The sequence below is a fragment of the Tupaia chinensis genome, unplaced genomic scaffold, assembly GCF_000334495.1.
Source record: "Tupaia chinensis unplaced genomic scaffold, TupChi_1.0 Scaffold000086_1, whole genome shotgun sequence".
NCBI lineage: Eukaryota > Metazoa > Chordata > Mammalia > Scandentia > Tupaiidae > Tupaia > Tupaia belangeri.
Window position 1 is genome coordinate 6,244,852 of NW_006159548.1, and position 24,358 is coordinate 6,269,209.

General features: G+C 45.1%; 1 protein-coding gene across 1 annotated transcript in view; it reads left to right on the forward strand.

Annotated features, from left to right (window-relative positions):
* Nucleotides 1–259: 259 nt before the first annotated feature.
* Nucleotides 260–24,358, forward strand: part of SHROOM3 (shroom family member 3) — a 55,577-nt gene continuing 31,478 nt past the window's right edge. Inside the window, exons 1-3 of the mRNA XM_027769753.1 lie at nucleotides 260–339; nucleotides 14,111–14,242; nucleotides 22,172–24,347. Coding sequence (XP_027625554.1) covers nucleotides 260–339; nucleotides 14,111–14,242; nucleotides 22,172–24,347 — 2,388 coding nt within the window. The remainder of the gene's footprint in view (nucleotides 340–14,110; nucleotides 14,243–22,171; nucleotides 24,348–24,358) is intronic.

Here is a 24,358-nt window from a genome sequence, read left to right on the forward strand (position 1 = left end):
CCTCCTCCTGCCCACAAAATAGAATTCTGGCATTTCTAAGCAGCATGCTCTTGTCTGAGATGCTGGTTCTTCTCAGGAAAAGTTATGAAGAGTCACTTATTTGACCAATTGACCCAGGTACCTGGGACTGAGAGTCCCTCCCACTTGCACTGAGCTTAGGGAATTCTGGGCGGTGAAGGCTGTCTAACTGGAGGCACAGGGAATTGTCTGGAAGCCTTCACCGGACTGGCAGGAGCAGAAAGAGCAGTAGCAGGGAGAAATGGCTCTTTATCCTTTTCCTGAATATGACATCCGACTGGCCAGAGAGTTGCTATCTAGGATGTTTCTCTTTGCCACAAGGTAAGCCCACTACTGTGTGAGAATGAGATTCAGGACTGTCAATTGACCAGCCTTAAACAAGTGCCTTTGTGACAGTGCTGGGTCTGTTTACGAAGAAAAATAACCCACCACAGGGAACCAACAGTTAGCGTAATGGCTATGTCGCTGGACTCCCATGTAGTCGACCGCGGTTCGTGTCCCGGACCCGGTGGCTTAAAACTCACACCGGGCACGTGTGCGTGCATGCCCAAGACCCTGAGAGGAGAATGGAAGAGAAGGGATTGCGGCGTGACCATCCCCCCTGGGGGGTGATTTCTCGCTTTCTGTCTCCATGTCTCTGTCTGTCTGGCAAGCGCACGCGCCCTACAGTGAAAATCTCTCCAAAAATAAAAATAAATAAATAAATAAATAACCAACCACATACTAAGTTTAAGCCTGTTTCTCTAAATGTCATGCAAATTCTCAGTATTTGAGCACCTCTCTTAATACGCAGTGTAATTTTTAGCATTTGTCTGGAACCTTTCATTCATTCTTTAGCCAGGAAGACGGGTCTTCAAACAGTTCATATTGTGAATAAAACTCTGCGTGGATTTCAGAAATCGTTTGTACCAAATCAGACTTCTACTTTTAATTCCATTTTTCCACAAACTTTTCAAAATCCCCCTCATATGGCTGTCCTGTTTTATGATTTACTTATCGAGAGAGATTTTTTAATTATTTATTTAATTTTATGCATTCATTCATTTATTTCCATTTGACTAGAGAGAGACAGAGAGAAAGTAAGAAAGCAAGCCCCCAGGTCCAGGACTCGAACTGTGGTTGGCCATGTGGGTTTGTCCAGCACCTTAACCACCATGCCACCTGCTGGTCCCTCGAGAGAGATTTTTTTAAATCGCATTGAGATTAGTGTGTGCTTTGTGCTATGTAATTAATGATCTTGCTTCCCCATTCCCTGGTGAATTTCAGAGTGACTATTTGTGTTTCTCAAGGACAGTGTCTATGTCCCTATGTACCAGGAGCCAGATTCCTCTCTGTTCTCATTGTTTAAAAAAAAAAAAGATTTGAATAAAGAAAGATTTTTATTTTCACTTACTTCTCTGATGCTTTTTCTTTCTTTATATAGCTCCTACTTTCTGATCTATATTATTGTCTAAAAAAATTCTTTTAACATTTCTTGCAAGGTGAATATACCGTCCACAAATTCCCTAAATTTTTGTTTGTCTGAAAAAAATACTTACTTTTTCTACAGCTATTAAAGGATAAAACTTCGCAGGGCATAGAAACCTAGGTTGGTGGGTTTTATTTATTTATCTGTTTCCCTCTGAACACTTTTAATATTTCACCCTGCTCTTTTGTTTGTGTAGTTTCTGAGGAGAAATCAGATATAATTATCTTCTTTGCTTTTCTATATGTAAGGTTCCTCCCCGCCCCGGCTTTTTTTTTTTTTTTTTTTTTTTTTTTTTTTTCATTTTTGTGGTTTGTGATAGTTTGACAATGATATGCTTCCATAGAGTTTTCCTGGCATTTATTCCACTTGATGTTTTCTGAGCTTCCCAGAGCTATATTGTGGTATTGGACATTAATTTGGGGATGTTCTTATCAATTATTTTAAACAATTCTATTTTTTTCCTCTTTTCCTTCTGGTATTCCCGTGGCAGGTATTTTATCCCTTTCGTAGTTGTTCCCTAGTTCTTGGCTGTGCTGTTCTGGAATTTCTTTTCTGTCTGTTTTTGCTTTGCTTTTTAGTTTTGGAAGTTTGCACTGAAACATCCTCAAGCTCCCCAGAGACGTTTTCCTCCAACGTGTCCAGCATGAATGTAGGTGGAGGCATGCGCAAAACCTCTGTGCCCTCTGCTCACCTTTGCTGTGAACCTAAAACTGCTCTAAAAAAAAGAAAGAAAGGAAAGGAACCCTTGAGTCTAGTCTCAATTTGGGGGAAAAGGTATGGCCGTCTCATTCAACTGTGAGACTGGTCAGTAAAGAAGTGTAGATTGAGGTTGTCAGTGTTCTTTAACTTCCTACCAATTGAGGGTTCAAATACTTCATTAACTTTTCCCTTCTTCACAATAATCTGAATTCAGCTTTCTCCTTATATAACTCTGATTAAAAATTTTAGCTCAGAATTATGCTTAATGCCTATGCTTGACTCTAGGGCTGTTTTTACTTAAGAGAAAATATGATCTGGAAAGGAACAGGTAGATGCGACAGCTAGAGTGATGCCCTAGATTTCAAGCTCCTAGGTGAATGTCTAGTTGATTATTATAACACCATGTAAGAGGTGAAAAAAAGAGAATATGAACTGCTTATATTATAAAATACATTCATAGATAGAAAGATCACAGGACTGGTTTTTCAAGTTTTATTTGGCATGCTTTCATCTGAAAGAGAACATTCTTCCAAGTTTTATTATATTTCCCCAAGTGTCAGGTTCTGTGTGAGTGGTGGTGGTAGTGGTTAAACTCCTCCCTGTTATAAAATTTCTTATGGAAATATTGGTAGGTACAAGTTCAGGAGCAAGAGAAAGTATTCTTTTTTTGGAGAGGTTTTTGCTATAGGGCGCGTGCGCTCGCCAGCAGACAGAGCGAGACATAGAGACAGAAAGCGATAAATCACCCCCCAGGGGGGATGGCCACGTCACAGTCCCTTCTCCTACATTCTCCTCTCGGGATCTTGGGCACGCACGCACACGTACCTGGCATGAGTTTTAAGCTACCAGGTCCGGGACATGAACCGCGGTCGACAACGTGGGAGTCCAGCGACATAGCCATTACGCTAGCTGCTGTTCCCAAGAGAAAGTATTCTTAAAGTTTTCTGTTCGCATCTGGTCTCCCTTAGAAGCTTCACTTTTCTTTTTATTCAGGTTCCGATCAAATTTAGAAACTTGATTTAAATGAACAGTTTCTCTTCCAGCGTGATCTTTAAAACTAGATTCTTCTTTTGACCACTGTTTAAGGTTTTGAGACTAATGCTTTCTGTTCTCCCTTTTTTCTTTTTGTCTTGAATTTCTTATTTATGACCTTATCCTATAAATGAGGAGGAAGACAGTAAATAAACTAGAGAAGGCAAAAATACAGCCCAAGGCATCAGATGTATTCCAAAAGACAGTTCCGTTTCTTTAGTATTAGAAGTTTAAGAGTTGTTTGTTTTTGTTTGAAGAGAGTAATGTTTAGACAACATCATTACCAAAAGGTAAGTCTTCTGCCTTATTCACACACACACACACACACACACACACACACTTTTCTTGTCTTGACAGATGCAATTGAATTTATTCTTCGGTATCGTATGAAAGTTACTAAGCTGTTTGAAATATTTAGCTCGGTATTTGGATTCTCAATGGACTGTGGGTTTACACCATCAGTTTATCAGCTGTCCTGATATATTCATAGCCCTCATCTCCTACCCCTCAGCCCTGCAGTCTGCCAGGCAGAGATGAAGAAGCCAAAAGTTCATAGCTCACCCTGCTGAGCTAGTCCTAACTGGCTGCCAATGAAAGTCCTCTGAAAGCCCCAGACATCCCCCAAAAAGCAATAGTAATTTGGGGGTGCACACAGTATTTCTATTTCTCTGCAGCTGTCTGAGCTTCTCTAAGACCCCCGAGTCTGTTTGTGGGTGATTTGCATGTGTCTGCATATGGAAGATGACAGCCAATCAGTGTGAGTGATTCTCCTGTCTGAGGTCTAGTGGGACAGAGAAATAGTAGGGAAGAAATTCCGAGATGATGATATCTGATATCTAAAGAAATGGGCAGATACTAGTCTCTCCTTTCCTCTCCTTTCCTTTTAAGTTGAGGGTTGAGAAATAAAATGCTAATTAGATTGTATGCTATTTCTGCTAGGCCATTGCACTTGAGTTTGGAAGTCAATGAAAGGTGAAAGGCGAAGATGAATACTATTGGGAGATCCTTGATAGCCTCATGTTTGTATCAGATTCTGCCAGGATTCATATGCAAATATTGGCATGTGGGAAGGACAGCTGAATGTATTTTTTTAAGTGATTTTTTTTTTCTTTCTTTATGATAGAGTGTGTGCACATGCACGGGAAAGAGCGAGAGAGAGGCGAACCCCCTCTACAAAGTCTGGTCTCACCAGCACCTTTCTTCTAATTCTCCAGATCCTGGGTACTTACACCTGTGCCTGCCATATTTCAAGCTGACCAGGCCAGGGATTCAGACCACAGTTGCCATGTGGGTTTCAGCTTCCCTTGAGCAGCAGTTTACCGCTGTGCCAGGCAGCTGGCCTGCTTAAATATTCTAATTCCTTAGTTTATGTTAGAGTTAAAGAGGGGAGGGTACAAAGGGAATATTGAGAAAAAGAACACTTGAATGTTGTTACCCACTGATGACTAAGTAGAAACCAGCCACTCCCATTACTAGTCCTTTTCTGTTACATTTTTATGAGGTAATCAATAATTTAATTTTTAAAAAATGTTTTAGAATGGAGAGTGGAGAATAGATACCCTAGTAATGAAAGGTTGTTGGGACAGATATGGAGAAATGGGGTAAAGTGTAATGTAAGCAAAGAGTTTTGGGGCCAGCTCATAGCCTAGTGGTTAAGGGAGCCAGATCCCATACGGCTGACATTGGGTTGAATCCTAGTCCCAGAGGGTTAAAAAACTTACCAAGTGTGTGTACATGTGTGCCCAGACTCCAGACAGGATGAAGAATGGAGGAGAAGGAATTGAACGCTGACCACACCCCATTGGGGGGTGCTTTCTCCCTCTCTGTCTCCCTCTGTTGAGTACCCATCCCCTCTGACAAAATAGAGGGGACAAGAGAGAAGAAAAAGAGTTTCTACTGAATACTTTTTATGCCAGTTTTTGGCGTTAGGGTTATATCTGCATGTTAGCAGGTTTCATTCTTTCTTATAATTCAGTTGTCAAAGCCAAAAACCCCCAGGGCATATTAGCAGGATGTGACATTTAAAAAGAACTTCTCTTTTCAGAAAGGACTGTGTGTTGCTTTGAGGTTGTATTACCTAATTGCATACCTTTCTACCCACTGAACCACTCTTCGAAGACACAGATATTAGTGAGGCAATTATAAATGCCTTGGAAAATGTGCTTTTCAGATACTTTGAGAATCCAGAAAGTGGGGGACAGCTGAGTTTAGAATCAGCTGTGCTTACTCAGTACCTTGTGACCAGGGGCTAATTCTTTAGTCTCTTGTGCACCAATTTCCTCATTAATACTCCAGTGTCATAAAGAAATACAAAGGTTAAGTGAGAGAATACTCATCATATGTTTAGAATCAAGTGCTTGGCACTCAGCTGGCCCTCAAATATTTTTTGAATGAATGAATAATACTCTGATTTTGTTTTAATATTTCCCTTGCATGTAAGCCTCTTCAACTAAATAGATTGTAAACTCTATGATTTAAAAACCTCCAGCTATAATTCAGCAAAGTAGAAGGCATGTAGTAGTCGATCATCTTGAAATAGATTTCTCAGAAATATACCGTGCATTCTCAAATCCTGCCAGGTTAGGACAAAATCATCTTAGAAAGACATGTCACTTGCTAATTCTAGATTCATCCGCCTGCCCATCCCACACAGTTAAGCTTCCTTGTTTGTGGCTAAGAATGTAACAAAGGGGCTTTGTTTGAATTACACCCACACACAAACTTAGTTTGCTGAATTTTAAAATTAAATCATCCCCTGACTGTGTTTGGTATGCTCATGGTGTAATGTACTTTAGGAAAATATTTCCTTATCTTAAAGATCAAAGAGATCCCAGAATGTAAAAGCATACTGTGCTCTTTAGGAACGCTTAGTAAATTTTTGGCCTCATTGAAAAAGTCCGTAAACAGCTGGTTGACTTTTTTGGTTATCCTAAAATACAATGAATTCTATTTTCAAAATGGGAGGCTATTTTAAACATCCTTTGCTTTTCAATAGGTCATGCATGCACATGGTACAAAATTGGAAAGTTACAAAATGAAATACAGTGAAAATAAGATTTCTTCCCCAAAGGTAGTAATTTTTCTTTCTTTCTTTTTTTTTTTTTTTAATGTTTTTGTTTTGGTTTGGTTTGGTGTTGGTTTTTTTTGCTATAGGGCACATTCATTTGGCAGAAAGAGAGACAGATAGTGAGAAATCACCCCCTAGGGGGGATGGCCATGCTACAATCCCTTCTTCTCCATTCTCCTCTTAGGATCTTGAGCATGCACGCACACGCACCTGGCATGAGTTTAAGCCACCGGGTTTGGGACTCTAACCGCAGTTGACTACCTGGGAGTCCAGCGATTTAGCCATTATGCCATATGCTGGTCCCCAAGGTAGTCATTGTTTCTAGTTTCTTAAATTTTCTTCCAAAAATACTCTTTACATTAATAAACATATAGGAACTGGGCCACACAGCAGGAGGTGAGGGGCTGCAGTGAAGCTTCATCTGTATTTACGGCCACTCCTCTTTGTTCGCATTACCACCCAGGCCCCACCTCCTGTAAGATGATCAACGCCTGGATTCTCACAGGAGCGTGGATTCTCGTGAACTGCACATGTGAGGGATCTAGGTTGTGTCCCCACCCCACCCCCACCCCCATTCATGGAAAAACTTTCACAAGACCATATCCTGGTGCCCAAATAGGTTGGGGACTGCTGGCTGGTAGACGGAACACAGAGTTCTGCATCTTACTATTGTCACCGAACAGTATATTGAAGATAGTTCCATGTCACTATGTATAGAGCTACTCTGTTTTTTAAAAGAGCCACCTAACGTCCCATTATATGGATGTATCGCATTGCCTGAACTGTGCTGCTAGTGGGCATCTAGTGGACATTTTAGTTGTTTTTCTTTTTGGAGAGGTTTTTGCAATAGGGCCCATGTGCTCGCCAGACAGACGGAGAGAGGCAGAGAGACAGAAAACGAGAAATCACCCCCCAGGAGGGATGGCCACGCCGCAATACGTTCTCCTCTCGGGATCTTGAGCACACACACACACACGCCCCTAGCATGAGTTTAAGCCACCGGGTCTGGGACTCGAACTGTGGTCAACTACGTGGGAGGCCAGCGACATAGCCATTACACTAACTGGTGGTCCCAGTTGTTTTGCAATCCTTTGATTGATATGTTATCTTGAAAGTATTTTTGCTAGATGTTGCCTGCTTTTTTGTGAGTCTGCCCTTACCAAACTAACCGCTCCATAGCAGTTGGAATAATTAACAGTCTCTTCCTCACGGTCCCCTGTAGGATTCTATGAAACTCCTTTACTTGGCCAGTTTTCTTCTCTGGAAGCTCTTTGTTGGGCTTTTTCCAGGCTTCCTCACCCCTGGGACAGTTTTCAAAGACCATCCTGTTCCCTTTATCTCCCTATACCTTCTCTCTGAGAAACTTATCTTCTTTCTTTTTTTTTTTTTTTTAATGAAAGATATGTGTATATTTTTATTAGATGCACCTACATACATATATGTGTATAATGCAGGTACAGGTGATTAGCAATTTATACAATGTTATACTCTATGATATGTCAAACAAATATATATGAACCTATGTATTTATTTATTTGGTATAATATTGGCTGCACATACTTATAGATTCATGTATTCATGCCTAAGTAAGTTTACAATTTTAGGGCTATTCAGGTGTTTTCTTCAGGTTCTGAATTATTTCTAGATTTAGAGACAAAATTTTGTCATGAAATTTCTCAAAGATGTGTACTAAACTGATGGCACACCACCGCCATAGACAGGATGCCCCGCAGAATCGAAATTACAACAGCAAGTGCACTCCACGGGTTATACCTCAGGACACTTTGCTAAGAGTGATCGGCACCTCAAGGGTATTGAGTACCTCTTTTGGCAGATTATCAGACCTCAAAAGGTGGTGTGGGGGTTAAGATGATTGGGTACCATACGGCCGACCACAGTTCTAGTGAGAAACTTATCTTTCTGAGCTGATGTGTTTTATGAGTCCAAAATGTCTACAGGCAACCCAGACTTTGGTCTACTGCCGGCCATACATCTCCACTGAAAAACCCACAGCATCTGACATCATGCAAGGACTGAACCAACCACTTCAAACTCTGTTTTTCTCCCTTTCCAAGCCTGGCTCCTCTACCTAATAGTTCTGTGTGCAGTCGATGATACTACCATTCTAGTTCAAGCTAGAAAACTAAAAGCTGTCCTTCATCCTTGGCTGTGTCTGTCTTTCTCTTTCCTGTTAATGATAGAGTGTGTGTGCACAAGAGGGAGAGAGCGCTCTCAGAGGATCTTGTCACCCCCTGACCACCTTCCCCAGCTTTCAGCTCCTAGGCCCCTGTGTGCCTGCCCGACTTGTTTTCAGCCTGACTTGGGTTTCCAAACACATGGTGGACCATGTGGCTTCCAGCACTGGATGCGGGGAAGAAGATCATGGCAGGAGGAGACCCCGTCAAGAGTGCCGGTCTCTTTTACTCTCAGTCTTTCATGAGAAAAAAGGAAAAGAAATTTTAAATATATATACAGATACATGTATATATATTTAAATATATATGTATATATTTTTTTAAATATTTCAAAGGGGGACCAGCAGTTGGTGTAATGGCTATGTCATTGGACTCCCATGTAGTACCCTATAGCAAAAAAAAAAAAAAAGAAAAAAGGCAGGTCTTCAAAGCAAAAAGAGAAATCTTCTTTATTTGACTCAGCAAAGAAACTCCATTTGCTTTCTCTTCGGTGTTTTGTGCAGAGCTTCCTTTTACACTTCAGAGTCTGACCCAGAGCTGTCAGCAGAGGAGGCTGCATGTCTGGATACCTCCTGTCTCCTTTAGCATTTCAAACTAGAGGGCTCCTCTGGCACTCCCAAAGTTACTGATAAACGTTATTTCACACCTCATCTCTTTGAGGGGAAGAGGGATCTTTCTGTAGAGCTTGTGGAATGTATTGGAGCCTATTTCCCTTGGGTAGGAAATAGGTTTTCAGCACATCCTTTCAGGCAGGCGTGGACAGATGCCATCCGGTGATGACACACTGTAGAGCCATCCTCAGCCTTACAGTGTCACTGAGAGGAGCTCAGTCTTCACTGGAGTCTGTTGGCTTCTCAGGGCCAATCCCTGGCTGACACCCTACTCCCAAGGGCGCTTCTGCCACCTCCCTTGCTAAGCAGCCCCAGGACATGGGGTAGGAGAATGAGGTTGTTCATTCTCCTTATGCATTTTGGGTCCATTTGAGTCTAAAATAATATGCATATGAAATGCCTCCAGGTGCCGCATGCAAAGACACTTTATCTTTTCAACAAGGACTGGGCTTTTGCTAATTATAACCAGTCACTGGTTAATAACTGACCAGTAACATTTTATAGAGTACCTGAAATCATACGTAACTGGGCTTAAACTTTGACTCCCAGACTTCCCCACCTTGGGATTTGGGTCCCCTGCTGAGGGGCTTAGGAAGGATTTGTGCTCACTGGATGGAGGTGGGTGATAGATCAGGGTCTAAGCCAGGGAGGATCTGAGGTTCAAAGGAAGTAACCTAGCTTCAAGGGGCTGGTTGAAGAGGTAACAACCTAATTTCTGGGGAGCTTGATGTCTAAGGTCTGGGGGATTAGCTGTAAGAATGCTAAACTGCGAAGACCCCAGCCATGACCCCTCAGACTCCCTGATTGCCTTCTCTGTAAAAAGAGTCAAGTCAACTTTGTGGTGAGGCTGAACTAAAGATTTACTGTGTATATGGGGCTTGATATGAACAGAGAAGCATGGGGAGCGAGAGCCGAGAGCAAACACGTTATAATAAACTTTCTGGCTTCCGCTGTTGATCTCTTGATTTTGCATTCTATTTCCTCTCTATAGCCCAAGCCCAAAGCTGTGCTACTATTTCCTCTAGTTATTCTATAATGTCTGATTGAAAATTTGGCCTGCATTTACCCCCATGGTTTCACAGCCCGTGCCTCGGTAGCTCCCTGTCCTACCACCATGGCCAGGCCCCGTTTGCTCTGACCACAGTAGATCCAGGCGGTCCCCTGCCGTAATGACCGCCTAGTACTTCACTGGGGTGTTCCGAGCTAGGTGACTCATCACTACCAGTAGTTCCTGCCTGTTCCTTTCTCCTCTATTCCACCCTTCCTTATAGATATCTCTGATAGGCATATCTCGTATCCTCTCTACCCTTTATCAACTCAGTAATAATGAGTGGCTGGCGATGATAATACTTACCATTTATTGAGCTCTTACTAGGTGCCAGGTATGTTATCTCATTTTTAATCTCACAAAAACCCTGTGCATGGCTTCTGTTACAGGATCTACCTTTTACCAATGAGGAAACTCATGGCGGTTCAAAAGCTTATCTAAAATCCAAAAGCTAAAAAACCGATGGTATCTGGTTTAAAAACTGGGTTTGAACCTGGGTTTGTCTCTCCCCAGAGCCGATACCTTGAGCCGCATTCCAGTTTCTTTCAATCTCAAGAGAGAGAGCTAAGTTTTTCCTGCTTTTCCTGGCCTATCTAGCACCCAGGCATTAGTCCACCTGACTATAAGCTCCTTCAATAGATATTTATAGTGACAGTGAAGAGTCTCGTGAACCTGTTTCTGTTGCTTCACATAAGACCGTCATCTCTCTTCAGGGAACTGAAATACATGTATTGTTTAAAATCACCATCTGTTTTAGGAAGCCCTTCAGTGTCTCTCTCATATATTTTAAAAGTCACTTCAGATTGGGATCAGCAGATGGCATAAAGGTTGTGTCACTGGACTCCCATGTAGTTGACTGTGGTTTGAGTCCCAGACCTGGCAACTTAAAACTCATGCCACGTACGTGCATGCCCAAAATCTCGAGAAGAGAAGGGACTGCAGCATGGCCATCTTCCCTGGGGGTGATTTTTTGCTTTCCCTCTCTCTGTCTCCCTGGTAAGCACACACACCTTACAGCAAAACTCTCTCAGGACCAGCAGTCAGCATGATGGCTATGTCGCTAGACTCCCATGTAGTCGACCACGGTTCGAGTCCCGGACCCAATGGCTTAAACTCACACTGGGTGTATGTGTGTGCATGCCCAAGATCCTGTGAGGAGAATGGAGGAGAAGGGATTGTGGCATGGCCATCCCCCCTGGGGGGCGATTTCTCGCTTTCTGTCTATTTGTCTCTCTTTGTCTTTCTGGTGAGTACACACGCCCTGTAACAAACAAACAAAATTCTCAAAACAAAATACATTTAAAAAAACCCTCTCAAAAATAGTTACTTCAGATTAAAACAATTCATAGCCTCTGTGATTAATCTCTTCATTTTTAGAGGTTTTTGCCTGAGGGCACATACACTTGCTAGAAAGAGAGAGATAGGCAAAGTGAGAGGAGAATTGAGAAGTCATCCCCCCAAGGGCAGATGGCCACGTCCTAATCCCTTCTCCATTCTCTTCCTAGGAACTTGGGCACTCACACTCACATGCCCAGCATGACTCTCAAACCACTAGGTCCAGGACTCAAACCACAGTTGGCTACATGGGAGTACAGCGACGTAATCACTGCACCATCTGCCGGCCCCAATCTCCTCACTTTTTAATGAGCAAAGGCTTAGCGAGAGGAAGTTACCTAGATATAGCAAGTTAATGACAAAGTGAGAAGTCAGGGCAATAACACAAGTCTCCTGACACCTGGCCTAGTGTCATCCTGGTCTGCTTAACCAGTGACATTTCATTAGTAACTTCAAGGGAATGAGTTTTCATTTATATTACAAAAGTTAATTTTTTTTTTTCTTTCAGAAAGGGGATCCATGAGTCAGTCACAAGGTCAACCAAGTACATGTTAGCATAACTTATAAGTATTATTTTTACCATACCGAAGTGGATTCCGTACAAGTGTTTCTTTTTTAATTGCCAGAGAGCATGTGTGCTTGCCAGAGAGAGACTGCAAGGAGGGGGAGAAAGCATTCCTTATGGGGCACGGCCATGCAGCCATCCCTTGTCCTCCATTTCTGCTTCCTGTTGGAATTTGGGGTGTGAGCACATGTGCCTGGCATATTTTTAAATCACCAAGGCTGGAATTCAAACCTTGGCTGGCCATGTGGGATTTGGTTCCTTTAATCAGCAGGCTCCAGGGCTGGGCCCCCATGAAAGCGTTTGCCGACTGCAGGCAGATCTCCCTGCAGTCTTACAGTTAAAGAATGTGCAGCATGAAATGCCTACTACGTCACCTCATTCTTTTGCCAAAAATAAAGTACATCCTCTGTCTCCTGACTGACCTTCTACAGTAGCGTGATGCTCACCAGATTCTCTTCAGTATTGCCATCTTCAGGACACCACCCACGGGTTCCCTGAGGCTTTGTCAACTGTGTTCTAAGGGCAGGATGTTTCAAAGTTGAAGTCACTGGCTTGTATGATGAGAAACTATTTCCGGGAGAATTTTGTTCTCTAGACTGCTTAGAGCAGGGTGAACACTGTGGTAACTGTGAATGTTTAGTGCAGACCTCACAAAATTAAAATAGTAGTCTCATTTATTCAGCAACAGGATATGTAACCCAGGACTTGAAAATCCTCAGCTTTTTTTTTTTTTTTTAAGAATTACTTTATTTAACTTTATGTATTTATTTTTACTATTATTTTTTAATTTGACCAGCGAGGGCAAGAGTGAGAGAAAAAGAGAGAGAAAGTGAGAAAGCAAGCTGCCAGGTCTGGGACTTTAACCGCAGTCCGCCATGTGGGTCCACTGTCCCTAACCACCACGCTACCTGCCGGCTCTAAAGAAACTTTTTATTTGAGAGAGAGAGAGTTTTGCCTTAAGACACACGCACTCACTAGAGAGAGAGAGAGAGACAGAGACAGTTAGCAGGAAAATGAGAAATCACCCCCCCCCCCAAATGGGGACGGCCACGCCTCAGTCCCTTCTCCATTCTCCTCCCAGGATCCTGGGCACACATGCACACACCTGAGCTGTGATTCTCAAGCCACTGGCTCTGAGAATCGAGCCACAGTTGGCCATGTGGGAGTCCAGTGACATAACAGCTATGCCATCTGTTGATCCCCCTCAAAAGGGTTTTTATCATCTACCCACACGAAGTCCGGGGGAAGTAGGAAGGAATTGGTGGTCCAGTTTTGTTTTTTTTTTTCGTTTTGAGAGAGAGTTTTACATGTGCCCTATTGAGACAGATACAGAAAGACAGAAAGCAAGAAATTACCTCCCGGGGGATGGTCATATTGCAGTCCCTTCTCCTCTTGTAATTTTGGGCATGCACACACATGTGCCCTGCATGAGTTTTAAGTTGCCGGGTCCAAGACTCAAACCGTGGTTGACTACGTGGGAGTTCGGTGACATAACCATGACACCATCTGCCGGTCCTCAGATTATTTTTTAAATAATGATTTCATTTTGTTTGTCATTATTATTATTTTTAAATTCGCTCGCTATAGGGCACATGTACTCACCAAAGAGACAGAGGGAAAGTGAGAAAGAAAGCTGCCTAGTCTGGGACTCAAACTGAGGTTGGCCATATGGAGGTCTAGTGCCTTAACTGCCATGCCACCTGCTGGCCTCAGTGGTGCAGGTTTTACATGTAAATAAATAGAGGCCAAGGAAGACAAGGCAATTCCATGTGTTTTAGACTATCCGGGTATGAAATGTTAGCGTGTATGTGAATATTACATGGAAAATCTTTGTTAATTTTGCAACATTTTGATATCAGTCTGAACTTATGTCAAAGTCAGAAGTAAAATTTAAAAATTAGTAAGCAGAGAATAGCAAACAGTCAAATTTTCCTTCCAGAATTTACTTGGTTGCTTTTGTCTCTCTGAGGAAACAATAGTCTCTGCTTCTAAACCCACAAATCACACTGGTGAGGAGACTCAGCAGAGCATGCTGCTGAGGTTGATGGGGTCCCTCTCTTGTGTCTCCCCAGGCGCAGTGAACCGACAGGCCGACCCCACTCGTGGCATACCACCAAATCCGGGGAGACCCAACCCGATGCCAGCATGATGCAGATATCTCAGGGCACAGTGGGCCCTCCTTGGCACCAGAGCTACCATTCTAGGTGAGTGGCTGCAGCTGAGACCAGCGGGTTGCTTTCTTTCAAATGTCATCTTCCCAGACAGGAACATTTTCTTGTCTGAGAATGTTTTCTCACACTCACCCTGAATGTTAAACGTCCATTGTTAAATGCCTGATGTGTGTACACTCCTCTTCATATCCTGGGCTAGAAGAGCTTGAAATGACGCCAGAATAATTTCGAGTCCTGGCTGGTTGTTTGAGATATTCCCGGGGTCCAGTAGTTCTCAGTCAGATACTTTTCAGTTACATGTTGTAACGTCATATTAGAAAAATGGACAACTTTCTGCCCCCCGTGCTTAAATGTCCTTTCTGCTTTGGTCAAAATTATATCCTTTTTACCCAAATGATTTTATTCATGTATCTGAACTTCCCACTTGATTTCTCCCCCTCTGTTAAGATGGTTTATCCAACTTAGCTCCAACAGCACAACTGACATATTGAGGGTTTCACATACATTATCTCCTAGAATCGTTCATATACTTCTTTAAGACAGGCACAATGTGGGGCTGGCAGGTGGTGTGGTGATTAAGGGCATTGGACTCACACATGGCTGACTGTGGTTCAAGTTCCAGACCTGGCGGCTTGCTTTCTCACTCCCCTGCCCACCCCACCCATCCTCCGTCCCTCTGTGGTCAAAATAAAATTTAAAAATAAATAAAGTTAAATTAAAAAATAATTCTTAAAAAAAAGCACAGTGTTACTAACCACATTGTTACATAACAAGAAATTGAGACTTGAATAGATTAACTGTCCAGTGTCAAACAACTGCGAGTTTGTGAGCCCATACAAATCTAACTCAGGTTTCAGAGCCAGTACACAGAAGCAATAACCGGAAGTATAACTTCTCTGCTTTTCTAGTCACGGTTATATCAGTTGAGGTTTGGTTAGGAAAAGGTAGAACCATGCGTATTATAGGAGGAGGGATTGATTATAGCCATCAGACCTTACTCAACAGGGAGACCTGGAGAAAGGGCAGTCAGGCCTAACCATCTAGACGTAGTAAAGAGAGAATGAAGACAGGACTCCCCTGTACCCACCTCAGACTGGAACCTGTGTGAACTGGATTGTCCTGACCTCAGAGAGTCAGACCCCATAGCTTCATCACTTTGGGGTACTATCTGGTTAAGAGTAATTAGGAAAGTCAGGAGAGTGAGGCGCTTCGAGCGCTTGCATACATTTGTATACATGCATGCAACAGCTCTCACATACATGCATTTGTGCAAGGGCTGGGAGTGTGTGTGTTAAGGGTGGGCGGGTGAGCAGTCTCTGGAAGGATTACTTAAGCAAAGGGGGGTAACTATGCATTTGGCAAGACCAGGACTCAGCCTAAGCCCTTAATGCTCATGTCTGGTCAGGCCAAGGGCCATATCCTAGATGTGTCCCTGGTGGACCATGGCTCATGGAATCGAACAGGACAAAGCTTCTCCCAGTGTATTAAGGTAGGCTTCAGGCCACAGGAAGAGATCATTTCATGCCCCTCCCCCACAGATACTCCTCTCCCTTGCCCATGCCCCTCCCATCACCCCAGAATTTATTCTCATCATCTGAGACAACCGTTCTCAGAGGGCAGGTCCCCTCACAGTGCTGCACGCCCACCCTCCCAAGAAGGCACACTGCTTTTGCTTTATAGGCACGGAGGTGTTGAGGGCCTTTAGAAGGTGAGTTGCATGCAGCCTAACAACTGGAAGAAAGAGCAGCGTGTTGTAAGGTACTTGGGCTTTGAAGTCAGTCCTAAATTGAAATCTCAGCTTCACCACCTACTGCGTGAGCTTGGGCAAAAATCATTTAACCTCTTTGATCTTGGCTTCCTTTTCTCCCAAACAATGAATAGTATCTGTGTCATTGGTTCGTTGTGAGAATTACGTAAAACAGCATAAATGCAGTTTCTGGTATGTAGTGAGCACTTACTAAATGACAACTAAGTATAATCAAACTGAAGACAGAGGTATGGTGAGACCTGGTCAGGAACTTGAAGGTTAATGGCATAAACCTTATGCCATCATAAATGCAGGTATGTATTAACAGAGTGCCCCAGAACTGGAGTCAATAGGTGTATCCTACCTACCCCTGACCTCTGCTAGCCTTATGGCAGCGAAGACCTTTGTAGTCAGTGCTTAGAATAACTGCACACAGTGACTCCACATGGTGCGCTCCAGCAGGTCTCGGGCGAGTCAGTGGTGGTAATGGCATCCAAGGTCCAATATAGTGACACGTTTCTCCACCTCCCATTTCCCTTCCCCATCCCGGCCTCCAGTGGGTTAAGCAGGTAGCTCTGGCCTGTATCGTGTACCTTGTACTCTACCCCTCTGACTCAAGTCCTCCTGACACACGGCTGTCAGCACAAAAGCACCGTGGGAGGATAAAAGGAAAAAGGAAGGCTCAGACTACACAAAATGCTACAGGCGGGTGCGCTTTCGGCCCCAGCACAAATCACCTGATGATTCCATGTCTCTTTCCATGCCTTGGGGCTTCCATGCCTCAGGCTTCCATGTCTCCTTCCATGCCTCAGGCTTCCATGTCTCCTTCCATGTCTCCTTCCATGCCTTGGGGCTTCCATGCCTCAGGCTTCCATGTCTCCTTCCATGCCTCAGGCTTGCAGCTCCTACACAGGCCTTTATCCCAACTCCAAGTCCCGTTCCTGGACTTTGTCTCTCTCCAGCGAGTGCAGTTGGGACTGAGAATTCTCCAGGTACGTTCCTGAGGAAAACAGTGGCATCTAGTGGTCTCGTGTCCCAAATCAACCGTCGAATCCCTCTGACAGCCCTAGTTTAGTTCCAGAAGCTCAATCTCAGGCCTCAATTTATAGATTTATTTCTTCTGAAGAAGCAGAAGTATGAGGCAGTGAAAAGAGAGGGGAGGGACAGAGTGGAGAGAGAAGTACAAAGAGACTGAAGATCTATAATTTTACCTGAGAGCTGGGTTGGTTGTGGAATTGCACTGAAATTTTATTCCGGCTGCTTTCTGTCAGATTCTTGTCACTTGTTTCTTGTCATCCTACAGAAATCTTACACAATGGTTCTAAAGCATTGAAGTACTTTAGGAGAGACCCCTGAACAGCCTGTAGCCCAGTCCCCCTGACAAGAGGCTGAAATACTGAAATACCAGTACTCAGCAAATACGTATGCAGACCCCCTATCTGTGGTGATTTCTAGGTATCAGAGTACAGTGGTGGCTGTTATGCAGGATGGGAGCCCTTCATTCCAAGTTGTTCTGATCCTCCATTTAAAGTGCCATCTCTATGGCCTGGTGGTTAAGGGACCTGGATCCCACATGGCCAACTGTGCGGTCAGCACCCTAGCCCTGGCAACTTTAAAACATGTCGGACGAGCATGCATGCGTGCCCACAACCTCAACAGAATGGAGAGGTGGAGAAGACAGGATGGCGGGGTGACCACGCCTCATTGAAAGGTGCTCTCTCCCCCTTCTTCTCTCTGTCTCTGATCAGTGCACATACCCTCTGACACATTTTTTTTTTAGAGAGGTTTTTGTTACAGGGCGCATGCACTCACCAGAAAGACAGAGAGACAGAAAGCGAGAAATCACCCCCCAGGGGGGACAGCCACGCCGCAATCCCTTCTCCTCCATTCTCCTCTCGGGATCTTGGGCACGCACGCACACATGCCCAGCATGAGTTTAAGCCGCTGGGTCCAGGACTCAAACCTCAGTCAACTACATGGGAGTCCAGTGACATAGCCATTATGCTAACTGCTGGTCCCACCTCTGACAAATTTTTAACAAAAGGAGGAGGAGTGCCATCATGGAAGGAAGACTGGGAAAGTATTTGCAGATGGTGGAAGAACCTGTCCGAGAGAGCGATAATCAGGGCCTGTATTTCCTAGGCAGTTTGGGAATGGGGAATCCCAAAGGGACTGAGCCCTCTCCAGGTAGGAAGGAGAGCACCTCACAAAGGCCTCTCCTGTCTCCCACCTGACGTTTGTGACCGAAGGATTGATTATGCCCTTCCTTGAGTCTGGCTGGTGATGTAACGAAGCCTTCGTATTTCTAGGCACCATATCTGTGGTTTTGATATGCCAATGATGGCATCTTTCCCACTCAGTGGGGTTTCAGTTAGCCATCAATTATACTTCGGTTTTATACTTCAGTTTGTGCTTACAAATTAGATTTGACTTATCCTTTCAGTGAAAGACAAAATTCTCAGCAGTGGGCAGGGGGTTAAGTATTGGGTTTTCAGAAAAGTCATGATGCACTTTTGCACAGAAAACTGTGCCACGACTTTTCTGACACCCACTGGTGTCTATTACTCACGTACAACTGATGAGTGAAACAGCCTTTGGGACCTACCGCTTCTCCTTACCCTGGAAATATGATCTCTGAACCTTTCCTTAGAAGAGTAAGAAGCAGCAGAAGGGTCATGATGGGATTATTCTCAACTGGGCTATCTCATGCTTTTTAAATACAACCTCTTCATTTAGGCAACTAGAATATTGGAAAGTTGGGGTGGATAAAATCTGGCTGTTGACATACCTCATGTTGTTGAATGCCAGGTCTGTTTTCCCTGATCTGTCTATCTTGAATTTATACTTGTCCTTCCAAAGCAGAATGCTCCATTCAATTAGCTGACTTTCTCTGAGAGAAAAAAATTACATTCTTGAGGTGAGTTGCTGAAAATGCAGTCTTCTCGTCCACGGATTCTAGCACTAGTTTTGACCCAGACTATGACCCTTCTCATCTCTTGACATGTTCTCTGGAGATATTCCAACCAGAAAGCATGATTACATGCTTGGTCCAGAAGGTACCACCTCTACATACATAAGTTCTAGAAATATAGTAATAACTTAATGAGTTTTAATAGTGCTTAAATGCTTATTCATTTTAAAATGGAAAATCTTAGGCAAGAACATTTAGTGATTTAATCCTTCTTTAGAAAACTGAGTCACAAATGTTTGAAATATGGAGACTTGTTTGATTTTTGAATGACTTATTCTTTCCAACACAACCTCCCTATATATATACATACATATAATCTCATATATATATATATATGTACACACACACACACACACATATATATATATATATTTCTTAATAGACTTTTTTTTAGAGCAGTTTTAGGTTCACGGCAAAAGCGAATGGAAGGCACAGATATTTTCCACATTCTCCCTGTCTATCACACATGCACAGCCTCCCCATTCAACATCCCCAACAGTGGCACACCCATCCTAATTGATGCACCTGGGCTGACACATCATTATCCCCCCAAGGCCACGGCTTACGTTAGGGTTTGTTGTTGGCGTTGTACATGATATGGTTTGGACAAATGTATTATGACATGTATCCATCGCGATAGCATCATACAGAGTAGTTTCACTGCCCTGAACATCCTCTGTGCCCACCTATATTCATCCCTCCTCTGTCCTCTGAGCCTTGGCACCCACTGATCTTTTTGCTGTCTTACAGTGTTGCCTTTTCGAGAATGTGGTACAGTTAGAATCATACAATATGTAGCCTTTTCTGGTTGGCTTCCTGTGTTTTCATGACTTGATATTTTCTTTTAGCATGGAATAATATTCCATTCTCTTGCTATACCATAGTTTCTTCACCTAAAACAGGACATCTTGGTTGCTGCCAAGTTTTGGCAACTAGAATAAAGTGGCTATAAACATCCATGTGCAGGTTTTTGTTTGGACATAACTTTTTAGCTCCTGTGGGTAAATAGCAAAGATCATCATCTCTGGATCGTATGGTAAGAGTATGTTTAGTTTTGGATGTAACCACCAAGTTGTCTTCCAAAGTAGCCTACCAGTTTGCATTCCCACTAGCATTAATGAAAGTTCTCTTTCTCCACGTTCTTGTGGCATTTGGTATTGTCAGTGTCCAGTGTTCTGACCATTCTAATAGGTATGTAGTAGTATCTCATTATTATTTCAATTTGTGAGTTTTAAAGAATTATTTATTTATGGGATCAGCAGTTAGCGTAATGGCTATGTCGCTGGACTCCCACGTAGTCGACTGCGGTTTGCATCCTGGACCTGGTGGCTTAAAACTCATGCTGAGCACGTGTGCGTGCATGCCCAAGATCCTAAGAGGAGAAAGGAGAAGGGATTGCGGTGTGGCCATCCCCCCTGGGGGGTGATTTTTCACTTTCTGTCTCTCTGTCTCTCTCTGTCTGGCGAGCACACATGCCCTATAGCAAAAACCTCTCAAAAAAAAAAAAAAAAGAATTATTTATTTATTTAATTCCATTTGTAATTATTATTTTTAAAAATTTGACCAGAAACAGACAGAGAAAGGGGAAGAGAAAGCAAGCCACCAGGTCCAGGACTCAAACTGCAGTCAGCTATGTGGGAATCCAGATCCCTTAACCACCATGCCACCTGCCGGTCCCTGTTATTGTTGAGTTTTAAGAGTTCTTCTTTGAAGTATAGTTTGAGTTTATAATTACAGATCATTGTAAGTACAATAGTCCCTCTTATTCATGATTTCACTTTCCAGATGTTTCAGTCATATATAGTCAATCTGCAAATATTAAGTAGAAAATTTCAGAAATAAGCAATTCTTAAATTTTAAATTGTTTGCTATTTTGAGTAGCATGATGGACTCTCATGCTGTCTGACTCTGTGCTGACTCAATTGTGAATCATCCCTTTGCCCAGTGTATACACAGTATATGCTACTGCCCGTCAATCACTGTCCAGGGTATCAGCTGGAAAAAATAAAATACTGGGACCAGCAGATGGTATAATGGTTATGTTGCTGGAATCCCACGTAGTTGACTGCGGTTCACTTCCCAGACCCGATGACTTAAAACTCACTCCTGGCGTGTGTGCATGTGTGCCCAAAATCCCAAGAGTAGAATGGAGGGAGAAGGGATTGCGGTGTGGCCATCCCCCCGGGGGGTGATTTCTTGCTTTCTGTCTCCCTGTCTCTTTGGCTCGCACACGCTCCCTATAGCAAAAAAATCTTTCTCAAAAGAAAAAGAGAAAACAAAGTATTTATAGGGCTCGGTAGTGTCTGTGGGTGTTTCAGGTGTACACTGAAGGTTTCGGAATGTATTCCCATGAATGAGAGGAACTACTGAATTCTGCTTTGAGGCAGCCTGGGGTGTGTTCAGAGTCTTTTCAGCCAGTTCAGAGTCTTTTTCCTCCACAGTTCAGGCTGAAATCCACCTGGAGAAGTTTATAAATGAGGTCTTCCCCTCCTAAATGTACAAGGAGGTTTTGCTTGGGCTTGGGAAGTCATCCACAAGCGATAGAATCCCGGCCTCTCAGAGTTCCCTGTGATTAAGACTTTGTATAAAGCTTCCCGCTCTCCCTCTTCCCCTCTCTCATCAGCTTTTTCTACTAATTTCTCTCTGTATTCCCCTCATTCAGCTTTGTGTTTAGCTTTCACACCACAAATTGTCTCTAGTGCAGTCGCAATTCCAGGAAGATTGCCAGGGTGTAGCCTTCAATTCCATAAAAAGGAATGATATTAACTAAAAGCACACACGTGCACACACAGCCTCCCGCACCCACTCGCATGCCTGGTGCTCCCCTTCCCACACACAGACCTAACAGACACACGATTTCAGTCGCAGTCACTCTCCTCCTCTTCCTCTCCTGTCCTCTCCCAGCCCTCTCGCTGATTGGCAGATGCTGTCATTTCCAGGACATGATAAAGCCCCCCGATGTGCTGCCTGCGCCCGGGGGACACGTGGCTTCCTCTGTGCTGCCCACTCCTCTCCTTGCAGGTCAGGGCGATTAATTAGAGCACACAGGTCTCCGTGTTGGGCAGTTTCTCCTACTGACGACACACAGGGAGCCTGAGCAAGGCCCAAATATGGCCCTTTTTACCCATCCTTCCCAAACCAAACATCTTGCACAAGAGCACATTTATACGCTGGGTCCTGTGCCAGGACGTCTCCTACATGATAACAGCTCTGGGGCGCTGACTGCTGTCTCCCTTCCTTCCAGCTCCTCCACTAGTGACCTCTCCAGCTACGACCATGCTTATCTGAGGCGGAGCCCTGACCACTGCAGCTCGCAGGGGAGCATGGAGAGCCTGGAGCCCAGCGGGGGATACCCACCGTGCCATCTTCTTTCCCCAGCCAAGTCCACCAGCAGCATTGACCAACTCGGCCACTTCCATAACAAGAGAGACTCGGCTTATAGCTCCTTCTCCGCAAGTTCTAGCATCCTGGAGTATCCGCCCCCTGGCGTCCTGGGCCGAGAGCGTTCAGGCTCCATGGACACTACTTCTGCTCGAGGTGGCCTCCTGGAAGGGATGAGGCAGGCAGACATTCGCTACGTCAGGACAGTCTACGATACCCGGAGGGGAGTCTCAGCGGAGTACGAGGTGAACTCTTCAGCCCTGCTTCAAGGTAGGGAAGCCCGAGCACCTGCGGATGGTCAGTGCTACAATAAATGGTACACTGCTCCTCGGGGCAAGGCAGTGCCACCCCTATCCTGGAGCCAGCAGTGCCCCAGTTCCTTGGAGACTGCCACCGACAACCTGCCTTCTAAAGTGGGTGCACCCCTGCCCCCCGCTCGGAGTGACAGCTATGCAGCCTTTCGGCACCGTGAGCGGCCCAGCTCCTGGTCTAGCCTCGATCAGAAACGGTTCTGCCGGCCTCAGGCCAACTCTTTAGGCTCCCTAAAATCTCCCTTTGTAGAGGAACAGCTGCATACGGTACCAGAGAAGAGCCCAGAGAACAGCCCCCCAGTGAAACCCAAGCATAATTACACCCAAAAGGCCCAACCAGGCCAACCTCTGCTGCCAACTGGCATCTACCCTGTACCGCCCCTGGAGCCTCAGTTTGCCCAGGTGCCCCAGCCTTCGGTGAATAGTAACGGTATGCTCTACCCCGCGCTGGCCAAGGAGAGTGGATATGCTGCCCCTCAGGGAGCTTGCAACAAGACGGCTGCCTTGGATGAGAACGGGAACCAAAATGGGTCTTGCAGCCCCGGGATTACCTTCTACCAGCCTCCAGAACATGACCCACTGTCCCCAGTGGAGAAGAAATCAGAAACTACAGCCAAGTGTGTCCCCTACAAAGTCCATTTTTCTTCAGTGCCAGAAAACCAAGAGGATGCCTCCCTGAGGAAATATCTCACACCTCTCCAAGGCAACGGCTCGCATCCCAATGAGAGAAAGAGCACCCATAGCAACAGACAGTGTCCTGATCACCACCCCCTCAAATCCCCTCAGGCTCAGGCCTGGCCAGTGGCTGAAGACAAGAGATCTTCCAGGCCCTGGGAGCTCTGGGAGGGTGATTTCCAGGAAGACCACAATGCCAACGTGCGCCGGAGGCTGGAGAGAGAAGGCCTAGGCCATAGCCCGTCAAGCGACTTTAGCAAGACCAAGGCGGCCTTCTCATCTCTCCAGAACATTCCAGAGAGTCTAGGAAAACGAAGCAGCCTGGAGCTAGGAGGGCGAGCCCAGGAAGCCCACCCAGGTGGCAGGTCCACCTGTGCAGGCAACTCCAGCCGGGAGGATCTTGGAAGGAAGGCGGCGCCTGACCGGAGCCACGTGGACAGGCCGCTTTCCTACCCAAGGCCGGAGGGCAGCCCCAGTGCCGCAGCCTCTCTCCGCAGTTCGGAGCCCAGGTATGAAGAGCCGCCCCCTGCAGGGCACCAGCAGGCACCCTGCCTGGGCCGCAGGAGGCTCAGCTCCGGCAGCGCCTCGGCCCTGCAGGGCTTTCAGTACGGGAGGCCGCACTGCTCCGTGCTGGAGAAGGTTTCCAAGATCGAGCAGCGAGAGCAGGGGAGCCAGAGGCCGCCGAGTGCGGGCAGCTCCGGGTGTGGCCCTCACTTTAGGCCCAGCAGGGCGGGCCCCGCTCCCACTCCCGCTCCCACTGCGCCTGGGACTAACTTCGAGGAGACAAAAGCCAGTGTCCGTTTCTCCGAGTCCGCCGAAGCCCTCGACAATGGGGGACCCCCGCTGGAGGACATTTCTTGGCAGCCATGCGGTCAGCAGCCCAGGAGGGCTGTGGACGCCGGCCATGGCCCCCCACTCCGTACCAGGGAGCCCCCCAAACAAGACACTCGCCTCCTCCGCAGCCAGAGCACCTTCCAGCTCTCTGGCGAGGCTGAGCAGGAGGCGGCGTGGCCGGACGACAGGCCTGGCACGCCCGAGTCGCCGCTGCTGGACGCCCCCTTCAG